This window comes from Hyperolius riggenbachi, chromosome 4 (genome assembly GCF_040937935.1).
Source record: "Hyperolius riggenbachi isolate aHypRig1 chromosome 4, aHypRig1.pri, whole genome shotgun sequence".
NCBI lineage: Eukaryota > Metazoa > Chordata > Amphibia > Anura > Hyperoliidae > Hyperolius > Hyperolius riggenbachi.
Window position 1 is genome coordinate 397,593,025 of NC_090649.1, and position 19,488 is coordinate 397,612,512.

General features: G+C 45.6%; 1 protein-coding gene across 8 annotated transcripts in view; it reads right to left on the minus strand.

Moving 5' to 3' along the window:
• The window catches only part of NINL (ninein like), a 185,390-nt gene that overhangs the window by 51,769 nt on the left and 114,133 nt on the right, over positions 1–19,488 (minus strand). For 5 of the 8 annotated variants that reach the window (XM_068232252.1, XM_068232246.1, XM_068232248.1 and 2 more), the window contains 3 exons: positions 13,786–13,872; positions 895–1,054; positions 743–811 (listed from right to left, as the gene is read on the minus strand). In XM_068232252.1, coding sequence (XP_068088353.1) covers positions 743–811; positions 895–1,054; positions 13,786–13,872 — 316 coding nt within the window. The remainder of the gene's footprint in view (positions 1–742; positions 812–894; positions 1,055–13,785; positions 13,873–19,488) is intronic. The other 3 variants (XM_068232253.1, XM_068232250.1, XM_068232251.1) reach the window with 2 other exon arrangements.

Consider the following 19,488-nt stretch of genomic DNA (forward strand, 5'->3'; position numbering starts at 1 on the left):
AAGTGGACCCTGCAAGTCCCCAAAACGACTGTCAGCTTTTGCAGTTTGTGCTGCTGCACGAATAAACTAACCTTCCCGACTCTGCTGAACTTTCTGGCATCAGTAGTGTATGAGTTACACACCTGAAACAAGCATGCAGCTAGTCTAGTCAGACTTCAATCAGAATCATCTGATCTGCATGTTTGTACAGGGTCTATGGCTAAGAATCTTAGAGGCAGAAAATAAGCAGGCTATTTACATGGTTTAAAATGAAATAAAGATGGCAGCCTTCATTTTCCTTACTTCAGGTGGTGTCCTTGAAAGCATGTTTAGTATAATTTCAAATGCATCGTCTGGTGAATGAAGCCAACTCCCAGAAGCTGCATGTTGGGTCTGTGAAAGCATGATCTATTCTACCACATTGATTCACAAAACGATGGTCGCCTAGATGAATGCTCCTATTCATTCAAATGAAGATGTGGTTGATCTCTACCACAGTAAGGCGTTAAACATGAAAAGATGGTCCTTCTGAACCAGCCTCAATTCAGAAAGAATATTGATTTAGACCAGGGGTGCCCACCGGTAGATCACAAAGGACTTCATGGTAGATCCCAACCCCACTACAGTATCCATTCTATATATACAAATGTGCTCCTAAAATTGTACATAGGTAGATCATTTTGACTTGCTCATTTTTTAAAGTAGCTAACAAGCTGAAAAAGTGTGGGCACCTCTGATTCAGACATAGGAGGTATTTACTTACCATTGATCCCTGCAGCGGACATGCTTCTTCTCAGTCTTGAGGAAAGCCCCTTTTTCACTGGTGTCTCTGCTGGACAGGTATGAATAATCAGTGGCGCAATACTAGTAAATACTTAAATCAAACACTTATCAAATGGTTCACAAGTGCAGTACCAGAATTACAGTGGCTGTGATGGATCTTTTCTTTAGCCTTGAGGTGCAGCAATTTGTTGTCCTTCATTTTGGCCAGTAAGCGGGAATATTTACTATCGCTGAGTTGGGACCGGAGGGTTTCAAGCTGAATCTGCAATTCATCATTGCGATCCCGTAGTTCCTGTAAATCAAAGGCCATTATCCACAGCCACATCAATGTAAGAATACTTTAAAACAGAGTTCAAATAGAGAAATAAGCTAAAGAAAAAAAAACCTAAAAAAACTGCATTGAGTTTGCCACCCCTAAATACAGAGTGGGCCTAAATTAAACACTGGGACCAAGTCGCGGGCCAACCACAATGTCTAGTGGCCACTACCCTCCCATATACAGTTCCCTGGTGTCTAGTTGCCCTCCTCCCTCCCCTATACAGTTTCCTGGTTTCTAATGCCTCCTCCCCTCCCCTATACAGTTCCCTGGTGTCCACTGACCGTCTCCCCCTCCCCTGGTGTCTGGTGCTTTATCACTTTCCTCAACATGGGCAAACCACTCACAGACAAAATTTGATGGCTCTGCAGGCCAGAGATTGACATGAGAGGCATAAATAGAAGTCTATCACTAGAGATTATTATACTAGAGATGGTTAATGAGAGGCTGATAAAGCCAGCGTGCATGCAAATTTAATGCAAACCATACAGATATGCACCTTGGCAATGCACCAATCAAATGCGCTTCCTGCTGATTCCTACTGGCTGAATTTAAAGCTGCATACAATACTAATTAAATTATATAGTAAATATCTCAAGCACAGGAAACAGCGTCAAATAGGAAGATGACCAAATAAATCAAATATGCTATAACTAGAGTGGATATAATATCTCTTCCATGCACATGCCAACAAGTAAGTAGAGAAACAAAAAAACATTGAGGATTGGCTCTCTGGTGCATGAAAAAGAGTATACACTTGCTTTATTAAATAAATGACATATAAAAAACACTACATATAAATCCCCCTAAATTACAAACAAACACATAAGATAAAAATCCTCCTCAACACAATTCAACCTCAGGGGGCTGCAGTCCCCCAACCCAAATAGAGCTGTTAGTACAGAAAGTCCAGTTCCGGATCAAAAAAATGTTCATCACAAAAATCCTGGCTATGGAGCCCCTTTTAGCATGATTGGTTCACTACTATGACAGGCAATGTAAGTTGATACATGTGGATGTGCAGGAAAGCGAAAAGCAGCAAGCGCCAGTGACTAAGCTCATAGTTCACAGGTCCTCTAAACAAGAAGCATGAGTAATTTGTTAGTAGTAGCGGACACAATATATGCAGTCAATGTGCACTAAAGTTCATATCCCTCAGTCGCAGGGTAGTAAGGCACATGCAGGCATGGATGATTGGCACCACTTATAACCAAAGCATGCATTGAAGTCCATATCCCTCAATCGCAGGGCATAGAAGCATCTGCCCACATAATCTTGATGTTTAAATCATGCATGGCAGCATCATAATGGATTGAGCACAAATCATAGCAGAGTGTGTCCTTCCAGAGAGAGATCAACAATATTCTCAGCAGATGTAACAGTAGAGGAAACAATTGGAAGATGTCATGCGTGCCCAATAGTTACCAGTCCCATGCCAGGATGTCCGGATCTGATGGAAAAGCTCCTAAGGTTGCTGGGCTGAAGGGTGTGGAGGAGCGAACGGGCTGCCAGGAGAGCCTGACATGTTTCGCCGCAACTAGCGGCTTTTTCAAAGGCAGGCAGCGTGGATGTCAGCTAGACGCCATCACAGCGTCTATAAATACATCAGTGGGTCCCACCGCGCCGCCCGCCCAGCGTCCCGCCGCCCCCACGTCACCGCTACACGCCCACCAAGCAGTCACGTGGGCGTGTGAGCGCCAGACCTCCGGAGCGCAGATGCGCTCCATCTCCACACAACCGGAAGAGCCCTGAAAGCATCCATCGGGAGGCGGAGAAGAAGACCAGCGCCCTTCAGCGGAGACGGGGGGCAGCGAGGCCAAGGCGGAGCGGGGCGGGGCAACCACAGTTACTCCAATGTAAACATATGTACTACAAATAACTGTAACCAACATACCTATTCCCCCACCCCCATATCAATGCAGGCAGCGGAGACCAGGTAAATTGCAAAAAAAGCCTAAACGGCATAAAGGTCCATGTCTGCAGACGTAAGCCAATCAAGGCCCCATTCACAGACAGGAGCAATAACACCCTCCACAAGTGAAATATACCTATAATACAGAAGTATATAGACAAACAGAAAAAACAGAAAAAAGAGAGGAAAGAAGGGAAGGGGGGAGGACCCAGCTTACATAAATACATAATTGCTGGCAGGGAAATCTTTACTCATAGGCAAAACCACCCCCCAGATAAAAATAGGCCAAACAATAAACTCTGCCACAAATCCAAACAAGTTGGAAAGGGGGCAGATACAGCGGGCAGACAGCCCCCCTCCCCCCCTTTCCCGCCTCCCTTCTTCCCCTTTCCCCCACCCCGTTTAGGGGCTAAGCTCTCGTTATGCCATCTGGGGGGTCCTTATTGTGACCCCCCAATTCCCTGCCTGCCGTGCTTTGTCTGCCCGCTGTATCTGCCCCCTTTCCAACTTGTTTGGATTTGTGGCAGAGTTTATTGTTTGGCCTATTTTTATCTGGGGGGTGGTTTTGCCTATGAGTAAAGATTTCCCTGCCAGCAATTATGTATTTATGTAAGCTGGGTCCTCCCCCCTTCCCTTCTTTCCTCTCTTTTTTCTGTTTTTTCTGTTTGTCTATATACTTCTGTATTATAGGTATATTTCACTTGTGGAGGGTGTTATTGCTCCTGTCTGTGAATGGGGCCTTGATTGGCTTACGTCTGCAGACATGGACCTTTATGCCGTTTAGGCTTTTTTTGCAATTTACCTGGTCTCCGCTGCCTGCATTGATATGGGGGTGGGGGAATAGGTATGTTGGTTACAGTTATTTGTAGTACATATGTTTACATTGGAGTAACTGTGGTTGCCCCGCCCCGCTCCGCCTCGCTGCCCCCCGTCTCCGCTGAAGGGCGCTGGTCTTCTTCTCCGCCTCCCGATGGATGCTTTCAGGGCTCTTCCGGTTGTGTGGAGATGGAGCGCATCTGCGCTCCGGAGGTCTGGCGCTCACACGCCCACGTGACTGCTTGGTGGGCGTGTAGCGGTGACGTGGGGGCGGCGGGACGCTGGGCGGGCGGCGCGGTGGGACCCACTGATGTATTTATAGACGCTGTGATGGCGTCTAGCTGACATCCACGCTGCCTGCCTTTGAAAAAGCCGCTAGTTGCGGCGAAACATGTCAGGCTCTCCTGGCAGCCCGTTCGCTCCTCCACACCCTTCAGCCCAGCAACCTTAGGAGCTTTTCCATCAGATCCGGACATCCTGGCATGGGACTGGTAACTATTGGGCACGCATGACATCTTCCAATTGTTTCCTCTACTGTTACATCTGCTGAGAATATTGTTGATCTCTCTCTGGAAGGACACACTCTGCTATGATTTGTGCTCAATCCATTATGATGCTGCCATGCATGATTTAAACATCAAGATTATGTGGGCAGATGCTTCTATGCCCTGCGATTGAGGGATATGGACTTCAATGCATGCTTTGGTTATAAGTGGTGCCAATCATCCATGCCTGCATGTGCCTTACTACCCTGCGACTGAGGGATATGAACTTTAGTGCACATTGACTGCATATATTGTGTCCGCTACTACTAACAAATTACTCATGCTTCTTGTTTAGAGGACCTGTGAACTATGAGCTTAGTCACTGGCGCTTGCTGCTTTTCGCTTTCCTGCACATCCACATGTATCAACTTACATTGCCTGTCATAGTAGTGAACCAATCATGCTAAAAGGGGCTCCATAGCCAGGATTTTTGTGATGAACATTTTTTTGATCCGGAACTGGACTTTCTGTACTAACAGCTCTATTTGGGTTGGGGGACTGCAGCCCCCTGAGGTTGAATTGTGTTGAGGAGGATTTTTATCTTATGTGTTTGTTTGTAATTTAGGGGGATTTATATGTAGTGTTTTTTATATGTCATTTATTTAATAAAGCAAGTGTATACTCTTTTTCATGCACCAGAGAGCCAATCCTCAATGTTTTTTTGTTTCTCTACTTACTTGTTGGCATGTGCATGGAAGAGATATTATATCCACTCTAGTTATAGCATATTTGATTTATTTGGTCATCTTCCTATTTGACGCTGTTTCCTGTGCTTGAGATATTTACTATACAATTACGTAGGGGCATAAGCCCCTGGAAACAACGGTCAAGGGCTACTCGGAGGGAACGGGGAGTTTTTTAAGACCCAGCTTCTTTTTGTGGCCATGCTACAGTGGGACGAGATAGTACGGCAGGCGGGGGAGGAGTGCGCACGGGAGAGGGTGATTAGGGGGGCGGAACAACTCATTAACTCCAGCTTTAGAAAGCTGGAGAAATTATATGAATACAAAAGTAGGATATGGTGGAATATAAAATATAACGCCACTTATCTATCTGAGGGTAAGGTCCCGCTGTGGCTACGCATTCAAATCTTCCCATTTAAGAGAAACTTACCTGAGGGTTTTAAGCAGAGGTGGGAGGAGAATTTTGAAAAATGCTCGGGGGTGATGCTGGAGCTTATGCAGGAACTGGAGGAGGTTGACTTGGCGGATGTTGAGAAAAAAATTAACGACATTCTTGAGTCCTTGAGTACAGTAAGAGAACATCCTCTTTACATTACAAGGAATAATAATCTCAAAACCCATATTGAGAAGTATAATAAGGAGATTGTGAATCGAAAAGATAACAAATTTGAGCGCGATAAAGCTGCATATAAGCTTGGATACGCATACAAATGGGGTAAGGCACCCCCCAAAAAACCGGTGCCCCGTAGACATCCGCCGAGGAAACCAACACCACAGGAGCCTGCTGGGGTTCCAGCTGACTCTAGTGTGGTAGACGACTCTGATTCGTCTGTTCCTGCCTCGGTGTCATCTGTGGAACAGCACCCTAATACCCCCCATCGCCCTTTGACTAGATCTGTCACTGGGAGAGGTCTACCGGATGCTGGTAAAACTAAAGAAATTAAAAAGAAGAGGGATAAAGCAAATAAAGGGAAAGAAAAACAAATAGGCCCCATTAACAAGTATTAAAAAAAAAAAAAAAAAAAAAAGATAGAGCACTTTTACAGCTTGAGTCTAGATGGATTTTCAACTTGAATGCCACCGAACCCAGGGGTCTGAATGACAGCATCAACTATCGGGTTTTTCTGCCAAAATAGTGCCATTACTCATAACGCATGTCCTAATACTCATCCACCCTGTTCCTCCCTCCCCTCCCCCCCCCCCCCCCCCTTCCTTCCTTCCCTTCCTCCTCCCCCGGTTTCCCTCCTTCTTCCCCTCCCCTCCCCCTTTCCCTCCTAGCCCCCTACCCTCCTCCCTTCCTCTCCTTGTTTCCTCCTTTCCCCCCCTCTCCCCCCCCCCCCCCCCCCCTTTCCCGCCTCCCTTCTTCCCCTTTCCCCCACCCCGTTTAGGGGCTAAGCTCTCGTTATGCCATCTGGGGGGTCCTTATTGTGACCCCCCAATTCCCTGCCTGCCGTGCTTTGTCTGCCCGCTGTATCTGCCCCCTTTCCAACTTGTTTGGATTTGTGGCAGAGTTTATTGTTTGGCCTATTTTTATCTGGGGGGTGGTTTTGCCTATGAGTAAAGATTTCCCTGCCAGCAATTATGTATTTATGTAAGCTGGGTCCTCCCCCCTTCCCTTCTTTCCTCTCTTTTTTCTGTTTTTTCTGTTTGTCTATATACTTCTGTATTATAGGTATATTTCACTTGTGGAGGGTGTTATTGCTCCTGTCTGTGAATGGGGCCTTGATTGGCTTACGTCTGCAGACATGGACCTTTATGCCGTTTAGGCTTTTTTTGCAATTTACCTGGTCTCCGCTGCCTGCATTGATATGGGGGTGGGGGAATAGGTATGTTGGTTACAGTTATTTGTAGTACATATGTTTACATTGGAGTAACTGTGGTTGCCCCGCCCCGCTCCGCCTTGGCCTCGCTGCCCCCCGTCTCCGCTGAAGGGCGCTGGTCTTCTTCTCCGCCTCCCGATGGATGCTTTCAGGGCTCTTCCGGTTGTGTGGAGATGGAGCGCATCTGCGCTCCGGAGGTCTGGCGCTCACACGCCCACGTGACTGCTTGGTGGGCGTGTAGCGGTGACGTGGGGGCGGCGGGACGCTGGGCGGGCGGCGCGGTGGGACCCACTGATGTATTTATAGACGCTGTGATGGCGTCTAGCTGACATCCACGCTGCCTGCCTTTGAAAAAGCCGCTAGTTGCGGCGAAACATGTCAGGCTCTCCTGGCAGCCCGTTCGCTCCTCCACACCCTTCAGCCCAGCAACCTTAGGAGCTTTTCCATCAGATCCGGACATCCTGGCATGGGACTGGTAACTATTGGGCACGCATGACATCTTCCAATTGTTTCCTCTACTGTTACATCTGCTGAGAATATTGTTGATCTCTCTCTGGAAGGACACACTCTGCTATGATTTGTGCTCAATCCATTATGATGCTGCCATGCATGATTTAAACATCAAGATTATGTGGGCAGATGCTTCTATGCCCTGCGATTGAGGGATATGGACTTCAATGCATGCTTTGGTTATAAGTGGTGCCAATCATCCATGCCTGCATGTGCCTTACTACCCTGCGACTGAGGGATATGAACTTTAGTGCACATTGACTGCATATATTGTGTCCGCTACTACTAACAAATTACTCATGCTTCTTGTTTAGAGGACCTGTGAACTATGAGCTTAGTCACTGGCGCTTGCTGCTTTTCGCTTTCCTGCACATCCACATGTATCAACTTACATTGCCTGTCATAGTAGTGAACCAATCATGCTAAAAGGGGCTCCATAGCCAGGATTTTTGTGATGAACATTTTTTTGATCCGGAACTGGACTTTCTGTACTAACAGCTCTATTTGGGTTGGGGGACTGCAGCCCCCTGAGGTTGAATTGTGTTGAGGAGGATTTTTATCTTATGTGTTTGTTTGTAATTTAGGGGGATTTATATGTAGTGTTTTTTATATGTCATTTATTTAATAAAGCAAGTGTATACTCTTTTTCATGCACCAGAGAGCCAATCCTCAATGTTTTTTTGTTTCTCTACTAATTAAATTAGTATGCCAGACAGAATTATTAGTGCCCTATTGACCATCTCTAACTCATTCATCAGAAGGTATACAATAGATCAGGGACCACACCTAGATTGGAAGCTGTTGCTAGGAGTAGTGCCTCCCCCTCCCCAGTATAAAAGGACCCCCTAGTAAAGGTAACAGTAGCCCACCAAATATAGGAAGCCATAAGGACCCCCCGGTAGTCAGATATGCCCCCTCCCCCGTATGGGTAACAATAAGGACCCCCAGTACAAGTAGTCAGTATAGATAGGTAGGAAGGATTCCCCATTAGCTAGATGTATCCCCATGCAGAGTTTAGCAGCGGGAGCATAGACTGCCCTGTCTCATCACTCAACGTTCCATGGACATATCCTTATTGGCGTCCTTCTAATGGAATCAAGTGCAGGATGGAAATCAGACAGATATTAGAAAGAAAGCAGAACCGTATGTTATAAAGAGGGATAAGGATACAGGAAAGGGTTCATCTGGTCAAAAAGTATAGAGCTTAGCTATTTTTGGAAGTGTTTCAATGTGACAAGGCTATAAATGAGGAGAAGCCTACTCCAGAGGTGTCCACACTTTTTAGACCAAGGGCCATATCACCATTCTTGTGATTGCTAGGGTGCCAAACTTGTGAAATTAAATACGGTTTTGGCATATTGTCCCTGGTTCCTACAAAAGGAACCTTACTAAGGCTAATTTATGGTCGCATAACGTGCCCCTAATGCAACGTGTGGTGGTGTTGAAGTTGGACGTTAGATTGAGTTGCGTTATGCAGCTCTCAAAGCAGCCGCTCCAGGTTAGTGATAGGAAGTCCGGATCTTTTTAAGGATTCAGATCATTTGAATCGGATCATTGAAAAGATCTGGATCTTTGAACCGAATCATTTTACTAGGGAAGCAGACTGGGTGAAATGATTAGCAGGACAGGACTTTCCCTGCACTGTACATTCTGTACGTTCCTGTTTCTTCCAGACAGACATCCACTGTGAACCGAATCTTTCATTGTGATGATTCGACTCACAAAAAAGATCCGGGTCAAATGAACGATTCTTTCATGATCCGGACAACACTACAGTCCCACCACAAGTGCAGTGAATATTAATTAGCCATGTGGCTGGCTGCGGAGGAGGAGGGGAGACCTCCTCCAACATTACTCAGCATGTGCAAACAGTCTAACGTGGCTTAGCCCAGTATAACGTACAGCATGCAGCACTTTGTTTAAACGTGCTGCGTTACAATGTAACGCAACATGTGCACTGTGAATAAGCACATTGATTTTACAGTGCTGTGAGTTAGGCAACGCAGCCTAACTCACAGCACTGTAAAATCAATGTGCTTGTTCACAGTGCTGCACGTGGGACTTTAACGTCCCACTGTGAAACAAGCCTTACTAGCCCTACCAAGTCTTGTCCCCTAATGCCATTTCTCTGGTCCTCCAGCACACCTTGCCAGATTCACTAAAGACCCTGGTGAGTGGCAAGGAACACATGAATACCCCAGGTGCATCATAACTAAATGACTGCAGGGCTTAGATTTTCCAGAATGATTTTCAAATGTCGAGCCCCATCAAGAGAGTTTCAAATATGCCAGGAGCAGGTGAAAAGATTCTGCCCATGTTTGATTGGAAGCATCCCTTCCTGGGGGCGATTTGCTATGGGTGGATAGAATGCTCTGGGCTATTAGAGCACCCGAGCAAACGCTTTACTACCCCAGCAAGATGCTACATTGAATTAGGTGATGGTCCCATCGCGTAGTTTTGGAACTCGCCAGTGCTTATCGATGGCAGTTTGGGAATTGCCCAGGGCCAAGGAGTTGGGAGGGTCTTGAACTGATGCATGTGCATCTGTTGCTGTTGGCTGCATGCAACTAAATCATGAAAAGAGCATTAGGGGCCACTGGAAAAAGGTCAGCAGGCCGCATCTGGCCCCAGACCGGATTTTGGACACTGATGGCCCACACGATGAAGGACTAGTCATGTGAAATGGCAATGGGTCTAAGCATAAGTTGATTTATGCCACAGATTTCACATTATGTGGTACTCAAAACAGGCATGAAAAAAAAAAAAAAAACCACACAACTAAGCAATCAGGCAAAATAGCCATGCAAATGAAACACATGGTCACACAAGAAGCTGAAGCCAAGACAGCTCACCTTCACTCTCTGCGGTTCCAGTGAGAGTTATATGTGAAGTTGAAAAAAAAGAACAGTGGCAGGATAAATGTAAACATTAAGGAATTACCCACAGATAACACTACCAAAGGAATGGTAAATTACTGTATATTGAAATTATTCAAAGTAGGAGGATTATGCAATTTTGTATCCTAATTTATTCAGCCTCAAAATGTACCAATTGAATTTTTCCTTAGCAGGATTCAATTAGTCCTTTTCAGGCTGCATTCAAAATATGCATTAATCCTGCATCAACTCAAAATGATTTGCATCTCGATGCTCATCCCTACACTATCATCTATATCAGCCTTTCTCAACCTTTTTACCATGGAGGAACCCTGTAAATAACTTTTGGATCTCAAGGAACCCTTGCAAACAATTTTTTGGTCTTGAGGAACCCCTACATTTATTTTTCAGGAGGCATGGTCTTTAAATAGGTTAGGCTGCTAATTTCACTATCTCCTATTACACTGCCACTCATTATACTGTCTCCTGACCCCCCAATTTAGTGCTTCTTGTTACAGTACCACCTATTATAGTGTGCTCTATTATACTTCCCCCACGATGGGGTAAAATGCCAAGGAACCCCTGCAGAGTCCTCAAGGAACCCTGGGGTTCCAGGGAACCCTGGTTGAGAAAGCCTGATCTATATATTAACATTTGGGGGCTAGTACACAGTGCTCAGTTGCATTGCAGAACAATTCCGCATGTCAACTTACTGCCCATACAGTTCTATGGGGCTGTTCACAGTATAGAGTTATTATTTAGTATTTATATAGTGCCAACATCTTCTGCAGCGCTGTACTGATTATATTGTCCATTCATTTAACTGTCCCTCAGAGGGGATCACAATGTAATCCCGACCAGAGTCATATGTATGTATTGTGTAGTGAATGTATTGTAGTCTAGGGACAATTTAGAAGGAAGCCAATGAACATATCCATAGGTTTTGGGGATGTGGGAGGAAACCAGAATGCCTGGTGGAAACCCACACAGACACTGGGAGAACATACCACTGTAAGGCAAGAGTGTAATCCACTATGCCAGCAAGCTACCTTTTAATGATCGTGTTATTCTAACTCGCTACATGCAGGCTTTGTATTAAAGAGACACTGAAGCGAAAAAAAAAAATATGATATTATGATTTGTATGTGTAGTACAGCTAAGAAATAAAACATTAAGATCAGATACATCAGTCGAATTGTTTCCAGTACAGGAAGAATTAAGAAACTCCAGTTGTTATCTCTATGCAAATAAGCCATTAACTCTCGGACTAAGTCTAAAGCTGGCCATACACTGGCCCGATTTGCGCCCGTTTCGACAGCAGATTCGATCACTGGGATCGAATCTGCTGCCAATCGTTCACGCTACACGCCGAATTTCGATCCATTTTGTCCGATCCCGTCGATCGCGCCGTGCGGAAAATAACCGTCGATCGCCCGCGGGTAAAGAGCGCATCGCTAGCGGCGTTCGAGTGCCCGACGACCGACGCAATAGAGCCCGCATACATTACCTGCTCCGCCGGCGCGCGACTCCAGTCTCCCGGTCACCGCTGCTCTGTCTGCGCTCTGGTCTCCAGGTCCGGCATGCCTCACTTCTTCTAGCCCGGCAGGAAGTTTAAACAGTAGAGCGCCCTCTACTGTTTAAACTTCCTGCCGGGCTAGAAGAAGTAAGGCATGCCAGACCTGGAGACCAGAGCGCAGACAGAGCAGCGGTGACCGGGGACTGGAGTCGCGCCGGCGGAGCAGGTAATGTATGCGGGCGGGGGCAGCAGCAGCAGCACCACCACCACAACAGATTGTGAACGGTTTCAGGCTGAAATCGGTTCACAATCTGTTTGCTGTAAAGGTAGCCATACGATCCCTCTCTGATCAGATTCGATCAGAGAGGGATCTATCTGTTGGTCGAATCTGATGGCAAATCGACCAGTGTATGGCCACCTTTAGTCCTGGAGAGGGCGGTTATCTGACTTTTATTATCTCAACTGTAAGTGAACTGTTTACTTTTTCTCTGCTAGAGGAGAGGTCATTAGTTCACAGACTGCTCTGAAAGACTCATTTTGAATGCTGAGTGTTGTGTAATCTGCACATATTATAGAATGATGCAATTTTAGAAAAAACACTATATACCTGAAAATAAAAATATGAGAATATTTTCTTTGCTGCTAATCTTCTAGTAATTATTCATAGTACACAACCAATTCACTATATCATATATTTTTTTTCGCTTCAGTGTCTCTTTAAAGTCTACTGTCCAGTCTCCATTGCAGTTCACACCCATTTAGCAACTGACCACTGTGAACCTAGCCTCATAGTATAAAAAAGAAAAAAATAAGCACTCTCCATCTGACTAACAGGATGTGATGTAACCTGACCAACTCTGTCAATGAGAGAGGTTTCTAATGCTATACAGAGTTAGAAGGCAGCAATGCATACAGGTCCATGAAACAGAACACTCATAGCTGTGCTGGAAATTATTATTCACAAAGTAACTGTCATACAACTAAGTTTAAGGTGTAAGCGGCTTTGTAGTTCACTTTGAAAGAGTGTTAGCTTGTGGTAATGTAGGGCATGCAATGTATAATTTGTATTCCTGGAAAATTGCTTTGCGTATATTATCTAACTGAGGGAAACTGCCACTGGCTGACACAAAAGCAATGTACTAGCTCAAGCAAGTAGTTTGTCCGTCAGACAACACAGCCTCCAATAAACATTAAAGAGAATCTGTACTCTAAAATTCTTACAATTAAAAGCATTCCATTATGTTCTCCTGGGCCCCTCTGTGCTGTTTCTGCCACTCCCTGCTGCAATCCTGGCTTGTAATTAACAGTTTTAGGCAGTGTTTACAAACAGCTTACTGTGTGACTCATGCAGAGCTTGGAGGGGGTGTGTAAAGCTTCTGCCAATGACAAGCAGTGCTGCACATTCCACACATTCCAGCCTCAGCCCGACAGAGCCGACAGAGGAAAGAAGATAAGATTTATTACAGAGACAGTGCAACGAGAAAATGCTGCAGTAAGCAAGACCACATTAGAACAGGCATAGGAACTTATAGGATAAAAGAAATAAGGCTCAGAATTTTGTTACAGAGTCTCTTTAAGCTACATCAATGATCCCTTTAAGGGAAAAAAAATCACTATGGTTCTGTTCACTTAGTACTTCTTATCCTACTAACAAATAGAAAAGAAAAAAACTTTAGTGAGTAAAGTTGCCCATGCATCAGGCAATGTATAGGTAGTTCAACTATAAGACAGATCTCTCTCTGATCTCTCTGTCGCCCACACACTGCAGACCGAATTCTGCATGAAATTCACCTGAAATCTGCTGAGTGCCGCCAGCTCCAAAGAGGAGGCACCAGACAGGGTATGCCAGCTTTTCTGTGTTTTGGTGGTTATCTGGTTGAATACAATTACAGATCTCTTAGCAGATAAGATATTTCACACATATATTCCACTAGCATTTTTTCTCTGGCATTCACATACAGAACTCCTTGGGGAAAAACAAATGTATAGAACTCCCAGTCTATCATATGGTAGAGCTCTCTCGACTCACCCTGCACTTTACTTCATATTGCCTGATGATATCAGCAAACTTATCCTCTTGTGTGTACAGTTCTGTGTTCTGAGGATCAGCCAGCTTCTGGAAAACAAAATAGCAAGGGCATCTATAACTGCACTGTCTTGAGCAGACTGATATACAAGGTTATAAAAGCTGAAAAACGTTTTAAATCGCACAATTTCACATACACATTAAAAAGAGAAAACAAATGCAAAAAAAATCCAAAAAACAAATAAAACCTCTCCTCTTAGTTATAGTAAGCCAAAAGACAGAGCATAGCTTTATTTCCTTAAAGGACAACTGAAGTGAAAGGGAGTATGGAGGATTCCATAGTAATGACCTTTTAAGCAATACCAGTTTCCTGGCAGCCCTGCTGATCCTCTGCCTCTAATACTTTCAGCCATAGCCCCTGAACAAGCATGCAGTAGATCAGGTGTTTGAAATGATTGTCAGATCTGACTAGATTAGCTGCATGCATGTTTCTGGTATGATTCAGACACCAAATAGATCAGCAGGACACCAGGCAACTAGTATTGCTTAAAAGGAAATAAATATGTCTGCCACCATATTCCTTTCAGTTCAGGTGTCTTAAACAAGCTATAAAGAAAATCTACAGATTGGGTGAGTGGAGTCGGAAACAGTGACCATTTACTGTACCACTACAAAATGCTATGCAAGATGTGATGCCAACGTTGTATGATGACCAAGGACTCCATTTAACTTCCATGACCAAAATATGGAGGCCAACATTATTTGTCCCTATTCCTGGAAACGCAATTTACTTTACAGAGGATCAGCATGATAGATCAGCAAATAAGTTATTCAGAACAAGTCAATATTAGCTATAATTATATTTCTACCCTGGTAAAATTACTTTACACTGTAATATCTCTCAGACCTAAAATAAAAGAGTACAAAACACCTGAAAGGACCTCTGCCACAAAAATCTTAAAATTTAAAATACATGTAAACATATACAAATAAGAAGTACGTTTCTTCCAGAGTAAAATGAACCATAAATCACTTTTCTCCTATGTTGCTGTAAGTAGCAGAAATCTGACATTACCAACAGATGTTGGACTAGCCCATCTTCTCATAGGCGGTTCTTGGGGTTTTCTTTATTTTCAAAAGCACTTAGTGAATGGTAGTTGCTCCGTCCAACTGCTAAAAAAAAAGTCTGCGGTGAGTAGGGAGGCTGTCCAGCACCTTTGTATAAAGCTTTTTCACGGAGTGTCTTTATAAAGAATAAAGGCCATGCTGAGATGGACTAGCCCAACACCTGTCGGTAATGTCGGATTTCTACTACCTACTGTAAGTGACAGCAACATAGGAGAAAAGTAATGTATGGCTCATTTTACTCTGAAAGAAATGTACTTATTTGTATGAGTTTTAAATTTTAAGATTTTCGCGACAGTTCCTCTTGAAGCCAGCCTGGTGCAGCATACTTGTAGATTTGTATAAATGTAAGGTGTCAAAGTATGAATATCACTGGCACCCATTGGAGAAATTCTACAGGAAATACATCTGCCCCTAATCAGAGAGGCTGGGAAGAGGTGTGTCTCTAAATGGATTCTGCAGGGATGGGAAAAACCCTAAACAAAAAAAAACTGGAGATTATAATCAGATTTCTCAGTCAAAAAAAAAAAAAAAAAAAAAACTACTTTCGATTTCTTTGTACAACTGATTGTTTTACTCAAATTGCAGTAAAATCTAGCAGAAAAATTGTAATGTGTGTGGTCACCTTAAACAACAACTGAAGTGAGAAGGATATGGAGGCTGCCATATTTATTTCATTTTAAGTAATACCAGTTGCCTGGCAGTCCAACTGATCCTCTGCCGCTAAGGCTAGGGTCAAACTTAGCAGAATCGCAAGCGTTTTTCACTATGTGCTGTGGGGAAAATGCATGCAATTCTGTGCGATCCTGGCCTTATACTTTTAGCAATAGACCCTGAACAAGCATGCAGCAGGTGTTTCTGACAAAATCGGATCTGACAAGATAAGGTGCATGCTTGTTTCTGGTGTTATTCAGCCATTACTGCAGCTAAATGGATCAGAAGAGCTGTCAGGAAACTGGTATTGTTTATAAGGAAATAAATAGGGCAGCCTCCATATCCCTTACTTCAGTTGTTCTTTAAAGGGGAACTGAAGAGAGAGGTATATGGAGGCTGTCATGTTTATTTCCTTTTAGACAATACCAGTTGCCTGGCAGCCCTGCTGATCCTCTGCCTCTAATACTATTAGCCATAGCCCCTAAACAAGCATGCAGCAGATCAGGTGTTTAAGTGGTTCAGACTTATAAGTCTGATCTGACAAGACTAGCTGCATGCTTGTTTCTGGTTTTAATCAGATACTACTGCAGAGAAATAGACCAGCAGGGCTGCCAGGCAACTGGTATTGATTAAAAGGAAATAAACATGACAGCCTCCATATACCTCTCTCTTCAGTTCCCCTTTAAGTCCACTCAGGGGCGGACTGACAACTCATGGGGCCCCCGGGCAATAGGAGATTATGGGGCCCCCATACCAGTGTTTCCCACCTTTCAAGTTATATTTTTACAGACTAAGATATAATAATTTACTGACAACAGTAAATATGTTATATTGTGATATTTTATACTGATAAAAACCCCGCCAAAAAATGGGTGTGGTCACGCAACAGAATGTGGGCGTGGTCATGGGTGGGGCAAAATATACATGACCTTAGCAGTGGTGTAAAAGGTCTGCCGGGGAAGTTGGAACTCTGCCATAGTGTTTCCCTCCAAAATACATGTAATCTGACAGCATTTCACCAAAAATCCATGCAATTTGGCAGAGTTTCCTCCGAAATACAGATAATATGGCAGTCGTTCCCCCAAAATAGACACTATCTGGCAGCAGCGGTTCCCCCAATTACACATAATTTGGCAGCGGCTCCCCAAAATATGCGTAATCTGGCAGCGGATCACCAAAAATACATGTAGCAGCAGTGGTTCCCCCAAAATACACAGAACCTGGAAGCAGCAGTTCCCCCAAAATACACATAATCTGGCAGCTGTTTCTCAAAATACACTTAATCTGGCAGCAGTGCCCCAAAAATAGTTAATCTGGCAGCAGTTCCCCCAAAATAGGTGCCCCCAGTATAGGTAACCAGGTCAAAAGGTATCCCCAGTGGAAGTAACCAGGTCTATAGATTTTCCCAGTGCAGGTATCCAGGTCTATAGGTGTCCCCAGTATAAGTAGCCTAGTCTACAGGTGTCCCCAGAATAGATAACCAGGTCTATAGATGTCCCCATTTAAGATAGCCAGGTCTATAGCTGTCCCCAGTATAGGTAGCCAGGTATACAGGTGTCCCCAGAATAGGTAGCCAGGCCTATAGGTGTCCCCAGTACAGATAGCCAGGTCTATAGGTGTCCCCCGTACAGATAGCTAGGTCTATAGGTGTCCCCAGTACAGATAGCTAGGTCTATAGGTGTCCCCAGTACAGATAGCCAGGTCTTTAGGTGTCCCCAGTATATGCAGCCAGGTTTATAGGTGCCCCCAGTATATGTAGCTAGGTCTATAAGTGCCCCCAGTATATGTAGTCAGGTGTATAAGTGCCCCCAGTATATCCAGCCAGGTGTATAGGTCTCCCCAGTATATCCAGCCAGGTGTATAGGTCTCCCCAGTATAGCCAGGTCTATAGGTCTCCCCAGTATAGCCAGGTCTATAGGTGCCCTCAGTATATGTAGCTAGGTCTATAAGTGCCCCCAGTATATGCAGGCAGGCTTGTAGGTGTCTACAGGAGGGGAGACAGCCAGTGAAGGAGGGCGATGGGCATAGCAGCGGAGAAGGGGGAAGTCCCCCCCCCTTCCCTCACCTTGGGGCCCCCCTTCCTGGCTCTCCCCTCCAGAATCTGTTAAGTGTCGCACAGCGTGTAGCGGCCGACAGTGGGCGGAGACTTACCGCTGTACAGCCACCGGAGGGAGCACTGATCTGTGTGCCGCTAGTCTGGGCTTGAGAAGCCCAGACTAGTGGCACACAGATCAGCACTCCCTCCGGTGGCTGTACAGCGGTAAGTCTCCGCCCACTGTCAGCCGCTGCTCGCCGTGCGAGTCCGACACTTTACAGATTCTGGAGGAGAGAGCCAGGAAGGGGGGCCCCAAGGTGAGGGAAGGGGGGGGGGGGAACTTCCCCCCCCTTCTCTGCTGCTATGCCCATCACCCTCCTTCACTGGCTGTCTCCCCTCCTGCTCAGGGTTCTCTGGCGGACGGCGGACGGGCCCCCCCCCCCTTCCCCCTGACCACGGGCCCTCGGTCCGTGCCCGAGTGCCCTAATGGTCAGTCCGCCCCTGAGTCCACTTCATCATGTCTACAGCACAAACAAGAGATATTAAAAGCATAAAAGTGCCTTCATGCTTATCTACTGACAGGGGCGTCGCTAGCCCTATTTTGGGGGGGCCCGTGCCCCCAATCTGTCCTGGGGTGCCACGGATCTCCCGGCCGCCGCTGCCCCCCGGCTGTCCCCTCTGCCACACAGCAGCGTCAGACCTCGATTAGCGTCGGGCGACCAGATAGAGCGGGCGCTAGGACCTAGCGGACACCGCTGATATGCGGAAGTGACATCACTTCCGCATATTTGTGCCCGGCGCCCGCTCTATCTGGTCGGGTCGCCCGCTGGGGAGCGCGCCTGGCACTAAACGGGGGTCCCTGCTATCACTCACTCACTACCTAACGGGGTCCCTGCTGTCACTCACCAACGGGGGACCCTGCTGTCACTCACTACCTAATGGGGGTCCCTGCTGTCACTCACTACCTAACTGGGGGTCCCGGCTGTCACTCACTATCTAACTGGGGGGTGCCTGTCACTACGTACACTGGGGGGCTCCTGTCACTAAATGAGCTTGGGGGCTCCTGTCCCTACCTGAACTGGGGGGCTCCTGTCACTACCTAAACTGGGGTACTCCTGGCGCTACCTTAACTAGGGGGCACCTGTCGCTACCTAAACTATCCAGGCCAGCCAGCCCAGCATCACCACCAGCCAACCAGCCCAGAATCACTATCAAAAAGGCCACAGGATCACCACCAGTCAGGCCAGCATTTACTTTAACCAGCCAAGCACAGCCCAGCATCACTGCCAGCCAACCCAGCCACAACATCGGCCACAGCATCACCGCCAGCCAGGCCACAGTATCACTGCCAGGCCTTTCAGCTCACACATCATCCCCAATCCAGCCAAAAACAGTATTGCCAGGTACCGCAGCCAGTAGAGGAGAATTCAGAAGCCAGGTGAGAGGTGTCTACCATATTAAGGGGACATTCTGCCTATTTATGTGAAATGCTGTCTATTTATGTGCCTCATGACTGCTGAATTTGTCTTGTTGGGGGCCTCATGATTGCTGAATTTGTCTTGTTGGGGGCCTCACGCTTGCTGACTTTGTCTTGTTGGGGGCCTCATGATTGCTGAATTTGTCTTGTTGGGTGCCTCATGATTTCTGAATTTTTCTTGATAGGGGCCTCATGATTGCTGAATTTGTCTTGTTGAGGGTCACATGATTGCTAACTGCGAGACTATGGGAAAAGCTGAATCATCATCATATAAGACAATAGCATTAAACCTTTTTTTAGCTTTTTAAAACAGAAAATAAAACTGGGAGGTTCTAAAAAAATGAATATATTTTTTCAGCAGTAGGATGGATGAAATTGTTTATCTTCACAGTTTTTCAACTTGGATTTTCCATAA